The sequence below is a fragment of the Lynx rufus genome, unplaced genomic scaffold (genome assembly GCF_022079265.1).
Source record: "Lynx rufus isolate CCGP_SWC_20201006 ecotype Redwood Valley unplaced genomic scaffold, mLynRuf1.p SCAF_17, whole genome shotgun sequence".
NCBI lineage: Eukaryota > Metazoa > Chordata > Mammalia > Carnivora > Felidae > Lynx > Lynx rufus.
In genome coordinates this window covers 28,564,369-28,583,948 of record NW_025814831.1, presented here as the reverse complement: position 1 = coordinate 28,583,948, position 19,580 = coordinate 28,564,369, and the positions used below count along the sequence as shown (strand labels likewise).

Genomic DNA, 19,580 nt, shown 5'->3' with positions numbered 1-19,580 from the left:
AATACCATATTATGTGTGATCCAGATAAGCCTTTTCTAACTATGTCTTGATTTTTGTATATAAGTGTATACAAACTACCATTCTTTTCAAATAGCTGCCCAGTCTCCATTGTTTGGTTGTTGAGGTATTTATCCAGCCCTTTATTGGTAGATACTTAGGCTATTTTCATTTTATTGTTAATATAAACACTATGGTGAAAGTCATAGTGCATATGCATATTGTTTTGAAAGTATATCCCTAGGGTAGATTTTTAGCACTAAAGCTGCAGTCTTATAGAGTGTGATTTATCATTTTGACAAATACTGTGAGGTTGTTTTCTAAAAAGGTTACACCTGTTTATATACCCACTGTAAGTAAATGCCTGTTTTTCCACCCTTGCACCAAAGGTGCTGTTATCAAACTTTTAAACTTTTGACATCTGATGAGTAAAACAAAAATGGTATCTCAGTTTGCATTTCCTTAATTAAGATGAGGTTGTGTATTAGGGCACCTGAATGGCTCAGTTGGTTGAGTATCTGACTCTTCATTTTGGCTCAGGTCATGATCCCAGGGTCATGGGATCAAGCCCCATGTCATCAGGCTCCACGCCAAGTGTGGAGCCTGCTTAAGATTCTCTCCCCCCCCCCCCTGCCCCATACCCCCACACACTCTCTCTCTCTCTCTTCTCTCTCTCTCTACTAAACAAAAAAGAAGATGAGGTTCTGTATCATTTATCTTTACACAGCATTTCTTTTTTATGAATTTCTTCAGTACTTTTAATATTAAAAGAGTATTTGTTGTAAGAAAATAAAAATGCCAGTAACACATCATGACATTGGATAACATTACGAAGCACCTCAGTTTTCAAAAGCTCTTTTAAATACTTCATACAGTCCCTAGGCCCACCTCTGTGTATGTGGCTTGTGAGGAAGGGAAAGGGAGATTAGTGGCATTCTATATGTGCCTAGCTCCACCCAGGCACTACTTGCATGGATTCATCCTATTCCAGTTTTAAGGTTGGAGCAACAGAAGCAGAAACAGCTGCAGGCGCCTGGGTGTCTCATTCGGTTAATCATGGTCCATCTCTTGATTTCAGCTCAGGTCATGATCTCACAGTCGTGAGACTGAACCCTGTGTCAGTTCCATGCTGGGTTTGGAACCTGCTTAAGATTCTCTCTCTCTCTCTCTCTCTCTCTCTCTCTCTGTCTCTCTCTCCCTCCCTCCCTCCCTCCCTCTCTTTCTCTCTCTCTCTCCCCTTCCCCCTGCTCGTATGCACAGGCTCTCAAAAAAAAAAAAGAAATAGCTCTTCCTTGAGAATAATAATTTGGTATAGTACAGTGACAATGCATAATCTCAAATGAGAAATATTTTTCTCTAGTTTATTTTTCGTCAAATAACTATTACTCTACAGAGTATGTGATCCCACGTTGTTTACTTCATAAGCTGGGTGGACAAAGTGACGTGAGCTGTGCACATCCTAGTTCTTTTTTAAGTTTTAATTTAAATTCCAGTTAACATAACAGTATAATACTTGTTTCAGGTGTATAATATAGTGATTCAACACTTTCATACAACATCTGGTGCTCATCATGACAATTGCACTCCTTAATCCCCGTCACCTGTAATATACCCCCCCACCCCCTCCCCTCTGGTAACCATCAGTTTCTTCTCTGTACTTAAGAGTCTGTTTCTTGATTGTCTTTCTTTTTTTTTCCCCTTTCATCTTTTGTTTCTTAAATTCACCACATGAGTGAAATCAGATGGTATTTGTCTTTTTCTGACTTATTTCGCTTAGCATTATACTCTTTAGCTCTATCCATGTCTTTGCAAATGCAAGATTTCATTCCTTTTTATAATATTCCATTGTGTATGTTTGTGTGTATATATATATATACCACATCTTCTTTATCCAGTCATCAATCGCTGGACACTTGGGCTACTTCCATAATTTGGCTATTGTAAATAATGCTGCTATAAACATAGGGGTGCATGTATCCCTTTGAATTAATGTTCTTGTATTCTTTGGGTAAATACCCAGTAGTATGATTGCTAGATTGTAGGGTAATTCTATTTTTAGAATTTAGGTTTCTGAGGAACCTCCATACTATTTTCCACAGTGGCTGCACCAGCTTACAGTCCCACCAACTGTACAGCTGTTCCTTTTTCTCCGCATCCTTGCCAACACCTGTTGTTTCTTGTGTTACTGATTTTAGCCATTTTGCCAGGTGTGAAGCGATATCTCATTGTAGTTTTGATTTGCATTTCCCCAATGGTAAGTGATGATGAGCATCTTTTCATATGTCTGTTGGCCATCTGTATGTCTTTTGAGAAATGTCTGTTCATATCTTCTGCCCATGTTTTAATTGAATTCATTTTTTGGGTGTCAAGTTTCTTATATATTTTGGATATTAACCCTTTACTGGATATGTCGTTCACAAATATCTTCTCCAATTCCATAGATTGCCTTATAGTTTGGTTGATTGTTTCCTTTGCTTGCAGAAGCTTTTTATTTTGATGTAGTCCCAATAGTTTATTTTTGCTTTTGTTACCCTGGCCTAAGGAGACCTATCTAGAAAGAGGTTGCTATGGCCTGTGTCAAAGCAGTTACTGCATGTGTTCTCTTTTAAGATTTTTATGGTTTCAGGTCTCACATTTAGGTCTTCAATCCATTTTGAATTTATTTTTGTGTGTGATGTAAAGAAAGTGGTCCAGTTTCTCTGTTTTATATGTTGCTGTCCAGTTTTCCCAACACCGTTTTATTGAAGAGTCCGTCTTTTTACCACTGGATATTCTTTCCTGCCCTGTCGAAGATTAATTGACCATATAGTTGTGGGTTCATTTCTGGGTTTTCTATCCTGTCCCATTGATCTGTGCCTATTATTGTGCTGTTACCATACTGTTTTGATTACTGCAGCCTTGTAATATAACTTGAAGTCCAGGATTGTGATGCCTCCAGCTTTGGTTTTCTTTTTCAAGATTGCTTTGGCTATTTGGAGTCTTTTGTGGTTCCATACAAATTTTAGAATTGTTTGTCCTAGTTCTGTGAAAAATGCTGTTGGTATTTTGATAGGGATTACATTTAGATGTGTAAGTTGCTTTGGATAATACAGACATTTTAACAATATTTTTTCTTCCAACTGATGAGAATGGAACGTCTTTCCATTTCTTTGTGTTGTCTTCAGTTTCTTTCATCAGTGTTTTATTGTTTTCAGAGTACAAGTCTTTCACTCCTTTGGTTAGGCTTATTCCTAGGTATCTTATTATTTTTGGTGCAGTTGTAAATGGGATTGTTTTCTTAATTTCTCTCTCTGCACCTTTATTATTAGTCTAGAGAAATGCAACAGATTTCTGTACGTTGGTTTTATATCCTGAGACTTTAACTAACTTCATTTATTAGTTTAGCAGTTTTTTGGTGGAGTCTTTCTTTTCTTTTTCCTTTATAAGTTTATTTTATTTATTTTGAGAGAGAGAGAGAATGCGTGAGTCAGGGAGGGGCAGAGAGAGAGAGAGAGGGAGAGAGAGAGAATCCCAAGCAGACTCCTCACTGTCAGCATGGAGCCCAGCACGAGGCTTGAACCCACAAACTGTGAGATTATGGCCTGAGCTGAAGTCAGATACTTAACTGACTAAGCCACCCAGGTGCCCGTGGGGGAGTCTTTCTGACTTTGGGTAGTAGCATGTTGTCTGCAAATAGTGAAAGTTTTACTGCTTCCTTACTGATTTGGATGCCCTGTATTTCTTTTTGTTGTTTGATTGCTGTAGCTAGGACTTCCAGTACTATGTTGAATAAAAGTGGTGAGAGTGTTACTGACCTTAAAGGAAAAACTCTGTTTTTCCCCATTAAGGATGATGTTAGCTGTGGGTTCTTCATGTATAGCCTTTATTATGTTGAGGTGTGTTCCCTTTAAAGCTACTTTGTTGAGTGTTTTTATCACAAATGGATGTTGTGCCTTGTCAAATGCTTTTTCTGTATCAGTTGAAATGATCATATGGCTCTTATCCTTTCACTTATTGATGTGACATTGATTGATTAGTAAATATTGAACCACCCTGACAACCCAGTAATAAATCCTACTTGATCTTGGTGAATGCATTTTTTAATGTATTGTTGGATTTGGTTTGCTAGTATTTTGTTGAGGATTTTTGCATCTGTGTTCATCAGGGATATTGGCCTGTAGTTCTTTTTTTTTTTTTTTTTTTTTTTCAGTATATGAAATTTATTGTCACATTGGTTTCCATACAACACCCAGTGCTCATACCAAAAGGTGCCCTCCTCAATACCCATCACCCACCCCCCCCTCCCTCCCACCCCCCCATCAACCCTCAGTTTGTTCTCAGTTTTTAAGAGTCTCTTATGCTTTGGCTCTCTCCCACTCTAACCTCTTTTTTTTTTTTCCTTCCCCTCCCCCATGGGTTTCTGTTAAGTTTCTCAGGATCCACATAAGAGTGAAAACATATGGTATCTTTCTTTCTCTGTATGGCTTATTTCACTTAGCATCACACTCTCCAGTTCGATCCATGTTGCTACAAAGGGCCATATTTCATTCTTTCTCATTGGCACGTAGTACTCCATTGTGTATATAAACCACAATTTCTTTATCCATTCATCAGTTGATGGACATTTAGGCTCTTTCCATAATTTGGCTATTGTTGAAGAGTGCTGCTATAAACATTGGGGTACAAGTGCCCCTATGCATAGTACTCCTGTATCCCTTGGGTAAATTCCTAGCAGTGCTATTGCTGGGTCATAGGGTAGGTCTATTTTTAATTTTTTGAGGAACCTCCACACTGTTTTCCAGAGCGGCTGTACCAGTTTGCATTCCCACCAACAGTGCAAGAAGGTTCCCGTTTCTCCACATCCTCTCCAGCATCTATAGTCTCCTGATTTGTTCATTTTGGCCACTCTGACTAGTGTGAGGTGATATCTGAGTGTGGTTTTGATTTGTATTTCCCTGGTGAGGAGCGACGTTGAGCATCTTTTCATGTGCCTGTTGGCCATCCGGATGTCTTCTTTAGAGAAATGTCTATTCATGTTTTCTGCCCATTTCTTCACTGTAGTTCTTTTTTTTTTTTTTTTTTTTTTTCAACGTTTATTTATTTTTGGGACAGAGAGAGACAGAGCATGAACGGGGGAGGGGCAGAGAGAGAGGGAGACACAGAATCGGAAACAGGCTCCAGGCTCTGAGCCATCAGCCCAGAGCCCGACGCGGGGCTCGAACTCACGGACCGCGAGATCGTGACCTGGCTGAAGTCGGACGCTTAACCGACTGCGCCACCCAGGCGCCCCATGTAGTTCTTTTTTTTAATGGTGTCTTTATCTGGTTTTGGTATTGGGGTGATGCTGGCCTCACCGAATGAATTTAGAAAATTTCCTTTCTTTTCTGTTCTTTGGAATAGTTTGAGAAGAATAGGTATTAACTCTTTAAATGAATTTGCCTGTGAAGCCATCTGGTCCTGGACTTTTGTTCGTTGGACATTTTTTGATTACTGATTCAATTTCTTTGCTGGTTATCAATCTGTTCAAATTTTCTGTTTTTTCCTGTTTCAGTTTTGGTAGTTTATATGTTTGTAAGAATTTATCCACTTCTAGGTTGTCCAATTTGTTGGCACACAGTTTTTCATAATATCCACTTAAAATTGTTTGTATTTCTGTGGTGTTGGTTGTTATTTCTTTTCTCTCATTTGTGATTTTACTTATTTGACTCATCTCTCCCTTTTTTTTTTAATAAGTCTGGCTAGAGGTTTATCAATATAATTTATTGACTTTTTTTCAGAGAACCAGCTCCTGCTTTCATTGATCTGTTAGTTTCTATATCATTTATTTCTGCTCTAATCTTTATCATTTATTTTCTTCTCCTGATTTTAGGTTTTGTTTGTTGTTCTTTTTCTAGCTCCTTTGGGTGTAAGATTAGGTTGTTTATTTGAGATTTTTCTTGCTTCTTGAGGTAGGCCTGTATTGCTATATACTTCCCTCTTAGAACCACTTTTGCTGCATCCCAGAGTTTTTGGACCATTGTGTTTTCATTTTCATTTATTTCCATTTCCTTTTTATTTCTTCTTTTTTGTCCTGTTTGACCCATTCGCTATTTAGTAGCGTGTTATTTAACCTCCATATATTTGTGCTCTTTCCAGTTTTTTTGTTGTGGTTGACTTTTAGTTTCATAGTGTTGTGGTTAGAAAAGATGCATTATATGACTTTGATCTAATTGAATTTCCTGAGGCTTGTTTGGTGGACTTATATGTGATCTGTTCTGGAGAATATTCCATATGTACTTGAAAATAATGTGCATTCTGCTGTTTTAGGATGGAATGTTCTGAATATATCTGTTAAATCCACCTGTTCCAGTGTGTCATTCAAAGCCATTGTTTTCTTGTTGATTTTCTGTGGATGATCTGTCCAATGATATAAGTAGGCTGTTAAAGTCCCTTACTATTATTGTATTATTATCAGTTAGTTCCTTTATATTTGTTATTAACTGTTTTATGAATTTAGGTTCTTCCTTGTTGTGTGCATAAATATTTACAATTGTTATATCTTCTTATTGGATTGTCCCTCTCATTATTATATAGTGTTTTTTGTCTCTTGTTACAGTCTTTTTTAGGTCTATTTTGTCTGATGTAAGTATTGCTACTTGTGCTTTTTTTTTTTTTTAATGCTTATTTTTGAGAGAGAGAGACAGAATGTGAACGTGGGGGGAGGGGGCACAGAGAGAGAGGGAGACATGGAATCTGAAGCAGGGTTCAGGCTCTGAGCTGTCAGCACAGAGCCCAGTGCGGGGCTCAAACTCATGAATTGCAAGATCATGGCCTGAGCCGAAGTCAGATCTTAACTGACTGAGCCATCCAGGTGCCCCTACTTGGTCTTTCTTTGGACATCCATTTGCATGATAGATGTTTCTACATCCCCTCACTTTCAATCTGCAAGTGTCTACAATGAGTCTCTCGTAGGCAGCATATAGATGGGTCTCGTTTTTTTTTATCCATTTGGTCACCATATGTCTTTTGATTGGAACATTTAATGCATTTAAATTCAAAACAATTTTTTTGAGAGAGATGAAGAATGTGTGCATGTGTGAGGGAGGGGCAGAAAGAGAAGGAGAGAGAATCTTAAGCAGGCTTCATGCCCAGCATGGACCCCAACATGGGACTCGATCTCACGATTGTGAGATCATGACCTGAGTTGGACACTTAACCTACTGAACCACCCAGGCACCCCCAAAGTAATTATTGATAAATATGTATTTGTCATTTTATTATTTGTTTTGTGGTTTTGTCTGGAGATTTTCTTTTATCCTTTCTTATCTTTCTCTCTTTTCTGATTTGCTGATTTTCTTTAGTGATATATTTGGATTTCTTTGTCTCTATTCTTTGCATATTTATTAATGGTTTTGATATATGGTTACCGTTAGGTTTGTATATCATCTCTTTTGAATATAGCAGTCTATATTAAGTTGATGCTTATTTAAGTTTGAACCCATTCTTTTCTCCTCTCCTCCCCACGTTTTTGGTATATGTTGTTATATTTTACATCCTTTTAGTTTGTGAGTTCCTTGACTGATATTTTATAGAAATTCATTGTTACTGCTTTTGTCTTTCCTACCTTTATACTGTCACTTCTGGTTTCTCCTTTCCACTCAGAGTTCCCTTTAACATTTCTTACAGGCCTCATTTAGTGATCATGAACTCCTTTAGTTTTTTGTTTGTCTGGGAAACTGCCTTTCCTCTTGGGAATGATAGCCTTTGCTGAATAAAGTATTCTCAGCTGCAGATTTTTCCCCTTCAGCGCTTTGAATATATTATGTCATTCCCTTCTGGCTTAGAAAGTTTCTGCTGAAAAATTTCCTGCTAGCCTTACAAGTTTTCCCTTGTAAGTTACTATCTTCTTTTGTCTTGCTCCTTTTAAAACTTTGTCACTACACTTTGCCAATTTAATTGCAATATGTCTTGGTGTAGATCTGCTTTTGTTGATTTTGATGTGCTTCCTGGTTCTGGATATGTTTCCTTCCCCAGATTAGGAAATTCTTCAGCTATTATTTCTTCAGATAAGTTTTCTGCTCCCTTTTCTCTCTCTTCTTGTAGGAGTCCTATAATATGAATGTTATTACATTTGATGAAGTCACTGAGTTCCCTAAGTCTGTTCTAATTTTGCATAATTCTTTTTCTCTCTTTTGTTCAGCTTGGTTACTTTCCATTACTCTGTCTTCTAGATTGCTAATTCATTCTTCTGCTTCTTCTAGCCTGCTGTTTATTCTATTAACCATGTTTCTCATTTCATTTATTTCATATCTTTGTTATTCCTTATCTTTGTGTTAAGAGTCTCACTCATGTGTTCCACTCTTTTCTCAACTCCAGTAAGTATCCTTATTATCATTACTTTAAATGTTCTATCAGGCATGTTACTAATATTTGTTTTACTTAGCTCTCTGGCCAAGGCCTTGTCCTGTTCTTTCATTTGCGGTAAGTTTCTGTCTTCTCATTTTAAGTCTCTGTGCTTACTTCTGTGTGTTAGGAATGTCAACTATATCTCTTATTCTTACGGGTAATGGCCTTATGAAGAAGAAGTCCTGTAGTGCTCTGCTTTGTGGTATCCTCTGTTCCCTAGGGCCTGGTGCTTCTGGGAGTGTGTCCAGTGTGTTTTGCGTATCTTCTGCTTTTTTGTCCTGGCCATTTTATCCTTCAGGCCAGTCATCTGCAGAGGCTTTCTTTGTCTGTTGTGGGCAACGTTTGGTCCCTGGCCTAAATGTGGTGTGTTTTAACTATATAATGTGGTGCATTTTAATTATATGTGCTCTGATCTGTCTGTGAAATGAGACCTGTCACCATCACTGCCAGAACCAAGGCTCCAGAAAGTTCCTACATGGGGAGATACATTGTGAGCAAGGGTTTGGGCTGGTCTTCTGGAGGAGGGAGCCTACCATGCTGGGACTGAGGCAAGTGTGAGTGGGAGAGGCAGTTCTACCAGAGCACAGGGAGGTGGGGCTTGGTTTAAGCAAGTTAGGTAGCAAGTGTTGGCACTTTACACTGGTTCCCACGGGCAGTCCTATGCTTGTGCTGAGGGGCAGGGTTGAGAAATGGCGCGGGCCAGTTTCTTTGTTCCCAGAGGGGTCTCTCAGTGAACTCTGTCTTTCTGGGACATACTCTGAGATGAGCAAGTAACCTCCCCAGTGCTCTTCAGATCGCTCTTTCCATGCTGTATGTTTGCCTGCCTTCTCTTTAAGAACAAGGCAGTGCCCTAAGGGCTCTCTTCCAGCCAAGCCTGCCGACCTTTAAAACTCCACGCTGGTTGCCATAAATCATGAAATTTGGCCCCTCTTGCTCTCTTACTGTGGGAATTTGTTTTCCCCGGATGCTCCCCAGTGTGTTAGTATGTCTCGCACCCTTCTCTCCCACCACTGCTCCCTGCCTACCATAGTGGCCACCATCCATTTCTCTCCCAAACTGTTGTCTCTGCACTTTCTGCCTTCTTTGATGTGGCCTCCTCTCTACCTTTAATTGTTGCAGTTGGTTCTGCCAGTCTTCAGATCAATATCTAGGTATTTAGGATGATTTGCTAGTTATCTAGTTGTGTTCATGAGCCGAGGTGAGCCTAGAGTCCTCCTACTTTGCTGCCATCTTCTTAACCCCACATCCCAGTTCTTTAAGCGGCTTATCATTGTCTCTCCTCCCCTGCCTCACATCCTCATTTCAAATAGTTTTTAACTCTCAAACCACTCACGAAAATCAGACTACAAGGAGATCCTTTGGGTAGCAACAAATGCAGAATTCATAATTTATTCATTTGCGGGGGTCTCTTGATTCCTTTAATTCAGCTTTTTACAAATACCAGATATGTTCCTAGGATTAATGTCCACTGTAACAAGTAGTTATGTAGAGTTGATCATACTAGAGTTTTACCAAAATGGCTAGGTTTTTTAAATACAATTTTTTAAAAATTTTGCTTGCTTACTTGGGCATAAAATGGCAGGTCAAGGTGACTTTGTGTTTCTTTGATATCTGTAGAAGGTGAACAGATCCCTTATTTGCTGGACATTTACATTTTATAGATACTTTTAGTGACAGTGGATAAAATATATGTACCTCAAGCCTTTGAGTGTTAGTCAAGATTTTTCTGTATTATAACATTTTTTTAATGGCTAAGATAAGTGGCAAAAAAGATTATAAATCTCAGTAAAAGTACCTCTAGGAAGATTAGGACGGACACTGACATTTAAGAAACCATTTCTAATTGAAAGTCATTATTCTGCTTCTTTTTTTTTTTTCAACGTTTATTTATTTTTGGGACAGAGAGAGACAGAGCATGAATGGGGAAGGGGCAGAGAGAGAGGGAGACACAGAATCGGAAACAGGCTCCAGGCTCTGAGCCATCAGCCCAGAGCCTGACGTGGGGCTCGAACTCACGGACCGCGAGATCGTGACCTGGCTGAAGTCGGACGCTTAACCGACTGCGCCACCCAGGCGCCCCTATTCTGCTTCTTATATATTTAGTGTTTTGGTAATCATTCACTCATTCTACAATGTTGAATGTCTGTCAGGTCTGTGGATGAGACCTCTTAAGGAGTGGACCTCCAGTGGAAGAGTCTACCATGTAAATAAATAATACAGCACCAGTATACATTAGCGATACGAATAAAACATTTTCATTTCAACTTAAAATTGTGGGCATTTGTGCTAAAACATATTGCTTATCTAAGAAATAATTACATACTTTTTCTTTTAATCCTGTGTTCTTTATTTTATCTGAGTTTTAAAGACTTAGAATTTATACTGCAGGCTTAAAAATTAGCTCTTAGTTTGTTCAGGGTGGCACTGACCAGTGTGTTTAACTCTGTGTCAAGGATGTACTATGGACTGGTTACAACATTTCTTTGTTCACTGGCCAGTCTGTCCATCTGTCCATCCTTCATCCTCCTCAGCCATAGTCATCTTTTGCTAAACGTATCCCCCTGATCCCAAGGGCAACTGAGAGAGTGTATGAGTCCCTCAAAATAAATATAATCAGCATAAATACATAGTAGGAAGTCCAGAGACGTCTGTATAAAAAGCCCACATTAAGTAGGCTTTTTTTTTCTTTTTTACTAAAATCCATGAAGGAAATTTAGGTTTTCCACGCACTAAATCTACTTTAAAAAGAGTTGGGTGGTATCAGTTTTTCCCCACTGCTATTACTACATATCCTCTCTTTGGCCGAGTGGTTGCTGTTTGGATTCATTACCAGTCCGGTAAATAGTAATACGGAAGGTCAGTGTGCCTCTAAGAGCCCTGATGCATTTCCATGTCCAGTGTGAAGAACATGAAGTATGCATGCTCTGGTTCCCATTCCTTGTCACAGAGAATAAATCACAAGCTATATTGAAAATACAGTCTCTGCAGACTTTGGTGTTATGTCCACAGTTTCATAGTTTCTCAGGTGTTTCAACTTTTGCAGAATGTGATATATCTGCTTGTTCTTTTAATTGTTAATATAAGAATCTATATTTGATATATTATTAAAATTTAAAATGTATCTCCTTACATTTTTAAATGTCAGAATACCTGCCAATGAGAAATATCCCTGAGCTATGCATTTATAGTTATAATTTTTCCACAGTTATAATATTATAACTGATATCCAAATGATATCAGTTGAGTCCATCTCTTCATCTCTTTATCTCATGGATGAAAATGATAATACTCTCTCCCTGTTTTCTAAGATTAAATTTCAAGAAATAATTATTGTATAGAGATAAATAAAACTCAGTTGACCTAGGGTATTCATAGTCTATTAGGGAATGCAGGTCTATAAGTAGATCATTGCAAAATAGTGTGAAAGTTCAAAAGTAAACGTGTCAAAACCCAGAAGTAGCTCTAAGGAAGCAATGGTTAATTATTTGATTGGCAAAGAACAAGAGAGACAAAGCAAGGATTGATGACTAGACTCATGCCAGATGGACAGGGTTAGGGCAAAGACGTTTCAGGAAGGGAGGCTAGAATATGCAAGGTTACAGAGGTGGGAAGTGGCCCATTGTGCTCTGAGAGCCAGAAATAATTGTGTACTACTTATACAAAAGCTGTAGGCACTGCCCAGAAATGCCACTGGAGAGTAGAAGGGCCAGATCCAGAGGGACCTATTGCTTGAATTTTATTCTTCAGGCAGGGGGCGGATTTAAAGCTGGTGAGAGTCATGACTGTGTGTATTTGGGGATCATTCTGGGAGGATGGATTGGAGGGAGTGAGCATGTAAGGTAGGAAGACTAAGCAGAGGAAGAAGTGAGGTCAGTGAACCAGAAAGGAGCCACAGAGGATAATGGAGGGGCCAGGACTGAGCTGAGAGCTGAACTTTCCAGGGGCTGGAAGGGTTAGGACTTGGTGACTGACTAGAGAGTTTCCTTTCTGTAGCTTAAGACATGTGGCTTTCTCCACTTCTCCCCAGTTAATCTCCAATGTTTTTTTAATTCTTAGTTTCAAATTAGTTACCTACCCCTTAGACTATCCAGCGAGGGAAGAGGCCCTTTGCTTATTTATTTTTCCTAAAGCCCAGCCTAATGCTGTGTTCTTTTTAGGTGAGATGGGCAGACCTGGAAGAAAAGAAGGACGCAGATAGGAAAAGGGCCATAGGTTTTGTGGTCGGACAGACTGATTGGGAGAAGATCACAGATGAAAGTGGTCACCTGGCTGAAAAAGCCCTCAATCGAACCAAATATATATGAGACTTAGTTTTTGAACGGAGTCATTGTTCCTCTAAGGTAAGATTGCACACTCATATGAATAGCCTCTACTGTGTGGTTGTTTTGAAGGGTTTGAGATAAAGGAGACAGCATGCTTTGCTAAAAATGCTTCTCGTATTATTTTTTGGTTTTTAAGTATGTGCTAGTTGCCAACATTTACAGTGCAAGGTATTGGAAAATGGAGCAGTTTTCTACAACTCAGCTCACTTAACGTAAGACTTGAGAAAAGCTTAGATTCTGTAGATTTGAGGAGTAGAGTGTTGAGATACTAAAGTCTACTGAACTTTTCTACCTGCTATCTCCTGGCATGACAGCCTTTTCTTTTCTTTCCAGGTGGTTCGCTTTGAGGTGATCTGAAGCCACGGCCTCATGGAGCTTCGTTGTGTGTCACCTTGCCTTCCACGTTTCAGTTTTTGTTTTGTTTCTACCACTTTAGTTTTTTAAAGTTCTCCAGTGTCCCCAAGAGGTATTAGAATCTTGCTGTACCCAAGCAAGACATTGATTTTTCTTTTTAACGATTTTGGGGAGGGAGGGAGTGATAGCTTAACTGCTGAAGCCAGGTGGGGGTCTGCTGGAAGATTCCAACAGAAAATATTTCCTCCACTGTACAATGTCACAGACTATCTCTATCATCATTGCTTTGTGGCTGTTTTTGTTTTTTACTGTATGTAACTGGTAGCTGATTGTACTAGGATTAAAAACAATAAACTTTCACGATAAAGCCGATGAGATTCATGGGCTATACAGCATGGGCCCCTTTCTCTCGTTTTCTTAATTTTATTTTTTTTTGCTTTTTTAATATGGTGTGTTCTAATTACGTGCTAGCCGAACATCCCAAAACCTCTTTCCTATAGAATATTATATAGCTCAATATAATACATAGCACATATTGTAAACACAAGGAAGTCTCCGTAATCTTTGTTTTATAGCTTTCTTTATCTTTGCATCTTGAAGACTAGTAGAGACAACTGCAAATATTCATCAGTTCCCTGGAGCACATCAGTTCTGTAGCATGATGTTTTATTGTTTTTTATTATTATTATTACTTGGATCCTCTTGCTGTTGCCTCATGCCCCGTTACGTTTTTATTTTTCCCTCATCTGGCTTTGACTCCTGGTGGACAAAACTGATGTACTCCATAGAACTCAGGAACTTGTTGCCTTATTGCTGAACTTGAATTAACTGATGTTTGCATCAAGATTTCAGGGAAGGAGTATGGAGATGTGCAGCCCTCTGGCAGGCAGCCTTTAAGCCCTTCAAGTTTTCAGGTTCTTGCCAGATTGCTCATGATTGGAAAGCATGGCCTTCTGCACAGAATTTCCCCTCTTGTGGATAGTACCAGGTGGAACCTAGAAATATATGGTGCTAAAACCCAAATATCATTCCAATTTAAAAACAGAAAAACATTCTTTTCCCTCTTCTATTCTGCAAAGCAAAAAAATATCATTTTCTAGCATGAGAGAAGACCTAGAGAAGAGCCTTCCTCCTCAAACACCGTTTCCACTTTGTAATCCAACTCTGCAAGTTCTAAATGTGTTCACAAAAGGCTTGAATATTTTGAAATACTCGCTTTTGGGCTACAGACAAAAACCTTTTAGTTTTATGACCTACATTAAATACCGTGTGACCAGAGATGATATTTATTAGCATTCGAATAGTACTGCTTTGGGTGTCAAGAACGTGAAATTACAGTACTGAAGACCAACTTAACGGGAATCCTCACAACTTTCTGTTCTTTTTATCTTCTCTGAAATTCTGAATGTTTACATGTAAGAGGCTTTTAACAAGTCAATATTGAACGTGTAATTTGTTTCATTAAATAACACCTACTGTTTGTAGTATTTAACAACTTTGGTTGCTTATTGGCTGACAGTAGACTTCTATGTACTGGTCTTTCTCAGCTGCGTTTATGACGTTGAGTGACGGTCCATCACAAGATAGCCAATAGAATTATTGTTTGTACAGAGACTCACTTGAATCTACCAAATGCCTGTTCTTATCAAAGACAGTATTTCCAGAATGTGTTCTCTAGTTCAGAAGACATTGGAGATGTATATGTTCTTACAGAGAATGTCTTACTTTAGTTTTCTTAACCATTTTATGTTCTAACAGTATTCAGAATGCCAATGAAATAAGAAGTGGTAATCACCTGTGAATCACCATAAACCTGCCATATTTTTGCCTTGCAGCCATGGCTTTGTGTCTGTGATCTTATACCAAAGGGGATAAGGGGAGAGGAAACAATCTGTAGAAGATACAGATTAACATGACCTTAGGGGATAAACATAGAATGTTGGCTACTTTCGGAAGTTGGTCTGACAAATAACTTCAATGAAAGAAGATTAATGAAAAAAAGATGAGGCCCCAAAAAGAAAGTAATAGAGACTGTCAGTTGATATTTGATTTTGCTAGTCTAAAGGACTATTACATTCTTGAATTTGCATTATCACTGGACTCAGAATAGAACACCCAAGAATATCTTGGAGAAATTTCGTGTTGGTAGAAAATACCTTGATAACACAAATATTTTAAGTTTATTAAGAGATGTCCTTGGAATACAGGGGACCAAACTTGGATTCCATTTATGTGCTAGCATTTTACTGTTGTTTTATTTACATAGTTCTCCTTATCTCCGAAAGCTGCTTGGTATGTGTCTTAAATTTTTTATTTTAATCCTATCAAGTTGATTTAAAATCTTTTGTGGTGTCTGGTGTCTTAATAATAATCTGATATTGGGGAGAGTTCCTCATATCTTTAATGTTTCAGACCTTTTAAATTGTGAAAAATCTCATTTCCGTGATTCAGTTCTGCTTGATGAGATGCAGAAATTTTTTCTATTTAGAAATCATTTATTTAGGGTTAAGTTGGCATATTCAAAATACATTGTAATTGATTACATGGATCAGAAGCCATCAGTTACACACTCTCTGTTGGTTGACACTGACTTGGATTCACATAATTTTTGAGAAGTTATATTTGAGTCAGATATCAGTGATTAATTCAGAAGTTTATTGACAGAGACAAAGGTCTTAAATTTCCTGGTTGGATTTACTTCCTTTGTGAAAGAATTCCAGTTGTTGATTGAGCAAACCAAGTATTAAATTCTGAGTTGGACTGGCTGAAACTTTCAAACTAGGTTTTCTCTTAGGTATTTTATGTTAAGGTAGGCTTTTTCGTTAAGTATTTTGTCCTGCTGACTGTGCGAGTTTCAGGTATTTTTGGTAATAGTGGTGTCTACAGCCTGTCTTACTGGTGGGACCGTAAAATCAACAGGTTGTCAGCTACAAAGAGACCATATAGTTGCTTCACATACAGTTTAGAAATACCAAAACTGAGGTGAATTTTACTAAGCCATACGAGAATGATTCCTCATTCTTAGTATCGACGGACCCTGGTACAAGTTCAAGTTCTTCTCTTAGAAGCCATGTGACCTTAAGCAACTCATTTAACCTATTTGAGCTTCCATTTCCTCATCCATAAAGTGACAGTAACAAAACTCACCTAGCAAAGGTTGCAGTGAGGAGTAAATGGATGATGCTTGTAAGCTGCTTGGCACAGTGCCAAGCACCTAGTAAAAGGTGAAAAAAAATTGGTAGCTGTCATCATCATCGTTAATTCGTTTTTGACTCGTACTTATATGTGCTTTAGAAATTTGACATTTTCACTTGGCTTGAAGGTAATTGTCATCTTTTATAGCCAGCTCTTATAAACTGAGCTATGCCATGTGAAATGGTGTGGCGTGTGTGTGTCGGGAGAGTAATACTTCGGAAGCATTTTCAGGTAAGCAATGAAACTGATTTTCCGAACCAGTATGGAATCTTAAGAGGTTAGGTGCAAAGGTTAGTTAATATGCACCAAGGAGGGGATAAGTAGTAACAGAAAGCAGTTACCAGACAACAGGTGTGTACAAAGGTGAAAGCGCTGAAGCATTGATTTGTCTTGATTTTCATATATTCAAAGAGAAAATAGTAGTTTTATGAATAAGTAATACATCCATGTGGCATAAAATTCAGAAGGTTCAAGGGCAAGTGAATTAAAATCTCCCATCCCAACCCTCAGCCTCCTCCCATCCCATCTGTAGAAGCAACCAGTGTTGCCTGTTTCTTTTGTTTCATTTCAGACATAATTCTGTGGACAAGCGTTGATTATTAACATTTTTGTTTTTGTTTACTCAGATGGTAGAGTGCTACACAAAGCACCTTATTTTTGTGTTTTCTTTCTAATAGTATGTCTTAGAAGTCATTCAGATCATCTATAGAACACTCCCATTCTCAGTCTCCCTCCCCCTCTTCTCTCCCTCCCCCCCCCCTTCTCCTCTCTCTCCTTTCTCTCTTTCCTTCTCTCGCCCACTCCTTCCCTCCTTCCCGGTCTCTTTTCCTCCCTTTCTCCCCCCCTCCCTCCCTCCCTCCCTCTCTCTCTCTCTCTCCCTTTCTGCCTCTCTCCCTCCTTCTCGCTCTCTTTCCCTCTCTCCCCCCCTATTTAGTTTCCCAAAGTTACCTTCTTATTTTAAGGAGCTTTGCTGAAAAATGTTAGCAATTGCTTCATTTATATTTCTGTTCTTTTCATGGCATGGGATATATATTGTATAGGTATATTTCTTTACAGTTTTATCACATGGGTGGGTTTGTGTGTCCACCCCCATCTTCCTCCCACCCCCATCTCTAATCCTTGGCAGACTTTAATCTGTTCTCCATTTTTGTAATTGTATCATTTAAAGAATGTTATGTAAATGAAATTATATAAGATGTAACCTTTTGGGATTGGATTTGTGGCCTTGTTTTACTTGATGTAATTCTTTTGGCATTCATTCCAGTTATGATGTGTATCAGTAGTTTGTTCCTTTTTATTGCTTAGTAGCGTTCCATCCCTTTTCCCTTTTACAGCTGCAGCATATCGTATGTCTTTATCGTAATTTAATATACCAAGTTTTCGTTGATGGATATCCGTGCTGTCTTTGCTCTTATAAATTTTGAATTTCGTATGTCATCATCACTCTGCCACTTCCTGTACTTGCCTGATTTCTAGCAATGAAGGAATACTACCAATGGCATCCTTTACATAGACATCTTCAGAGAGTGACAGGTGCTTGAGAGCCAGCACAGCATAATGGTGACCTGTCAAGAGAAATGACAATAATGAAATGACAAAAACAGACCTTGTTTCCTGGAAAGCCCTGCATGATAGGATTCTGACAAAGCAAAGAATCATGATGCATCTTAGAGGGCCAGAGACTCTGATGATTCCCTGGGCCACACATAACTGAGAGTTAAATCCTTATGCCTCTCTCCTCTGTACCTCTGGATATTTATGCTTTTCAGTGACTGATCTGATTCACTTCTTAGGCCCCAATGCTTTCATTAGACCCTAGTCAACGAGCATCCCCATGGCTGGGGCTGAGCTGCAGTTAGGCACAGCCCTCTGCCCGCCAGCAGGACCTTGCATTTGTGATCCTATGAAGAGTTTGTAGATTTAATGGTTTATTATATAAGAAAGGACTTGACTTTGAGTCTTCTACTTAAGAAGCTTAAACTGCCTACCAAATATTCACATTCTTGTTTTTGACAACGTTAAGCTAGATTACAGATCCCTCTTCTGTATTTCAAGAATTGAAATAATCTCTTCCACCATAACTTGAAATCCCCCTCACACCTATTACTTCTGACAGTGAATTCTAATTCTTGACTTAAGTATGTCTAATGTTTATTTCTTTTACAGCATCTAGCTAGCTTGGTGCATGGCTCATGTATCTGTAGAGTGAACAGAGAGGCTATCTCCCGCGAGCATGGCAGTAGTCACACACTTACTCAGAGTCGGACAGGTAACTAAGGAGTGAGTCAGAGGGTGGAGACTGGCCAACTGGAGAACAAGGTAGGTCCAGTTACAGGGGAGGCAGCGCCTGCTTAGCCACAGCAGATTGTGGCCATCTAGGGACGTGGGCCATTGCCAGATTTTCTGGGTTTTCAAGAGAAGTGAAAAATCAGGGTTTTTATGTGAAATCGGCGTTTGGGCACTAGGAACCTATTTTGGGTTCTGTTTAGTTTGGTAGGGGGTTTTTTGGCAAATGCTTTGGCCTGTGCAGTTCGCCTGCCATTTCAGACTTGAAGGCTGCCGGTTTGAAACTCTTGATGTTTAGAGAAGAGGTTGGAAAGACCTTAGGGTTCATTCCTGTCCAGTCCCTTCATTTTAGAGATGAAGTTTCTGAGGCCGAGAGAAGACCACTGACTTGGTCAAAGTCTTACAGTTACTTGATGGGGAAACAAGCCTAGAACTTGGGTTTCCTCATCCCTGACTCGGCACTTTCTTTTTTCCTTACTATGATACCTTCTTTCTGAGGGCCTTCATAAGTGCTAAGGTGGTGAATGCTCCAGTATTGTGTGTGTTGTGTGCACGTGCACATGTGTGTGTTTTCTAAATTCTGTGGACCTGAAAGTGCATTCTGATGTAAACATATCTATCAGGAACAATACAATTCAGTTGGTTACCTCTAAAATCATCTTCCTTGCACTCTCACAGGTATACCTATACACTTGAAGTCTCATTTATTATTTGTTAGATTGTTTAATGTTTTTAATGACAGAAGCTTAAAATTTTGACAAGTATTGAATTACTTACTATGTAAGAACAGAGTAGAGGAAATCATGTTTTGCTGTTCAGATGGCTCCTAGAAGTAATTTTGTGTTCTGTAATTTGTGATTTCTTATGTAATATAACTAACCCGTTTGTTCCAGCTCCAGTGACAAGCATCGTAACCTACTTCACTTGGAAGTTCCCTATTACCCATCTTATTAAGGACAAACTCAGCAGCTTGGTAATTAAGTCTGTCAGTAACATGATCCCAACTACTCCTCCAGCTTCTTCTTCCACCCTTCTTACCACATGCACACTACGCTGTAGGCG

The 19,580-nt window shown here is 38.9% G+C and overlaps 1 protein-coding gene across 2 annotated transcripts in view; it reads left to right on the top strand.

Moving 5' to 3' along the window:
* Positions 1 to 13,432, top strand: part of YLPM1 (YLP motif containing 1) — a 75,273-nt gene extending 61,841 nt beyond the window's left edge. For both annotated transcript variants that reach the window (XM_047080356.1, XM_047080355.1), the window contains 2 exons: positions 12,519 to 12,701; positions 13,017 to 13,432. In XM_047080356.1, the coding sequence (XP_046936312.1) occupies positions 12,519 to 12,665 (147 nt within the window). In that variant the 3' untranslated portion in view covers positions 12,666 to 12,701; positions 13,017 to 13,432. The remainder of the gene's footprint in view (positions 1 to 12,518; positions 12,702 to 13,016) is intronic.
* Positions 13,433 to 19,580: the final 6,148 nt, after the last annotated feature.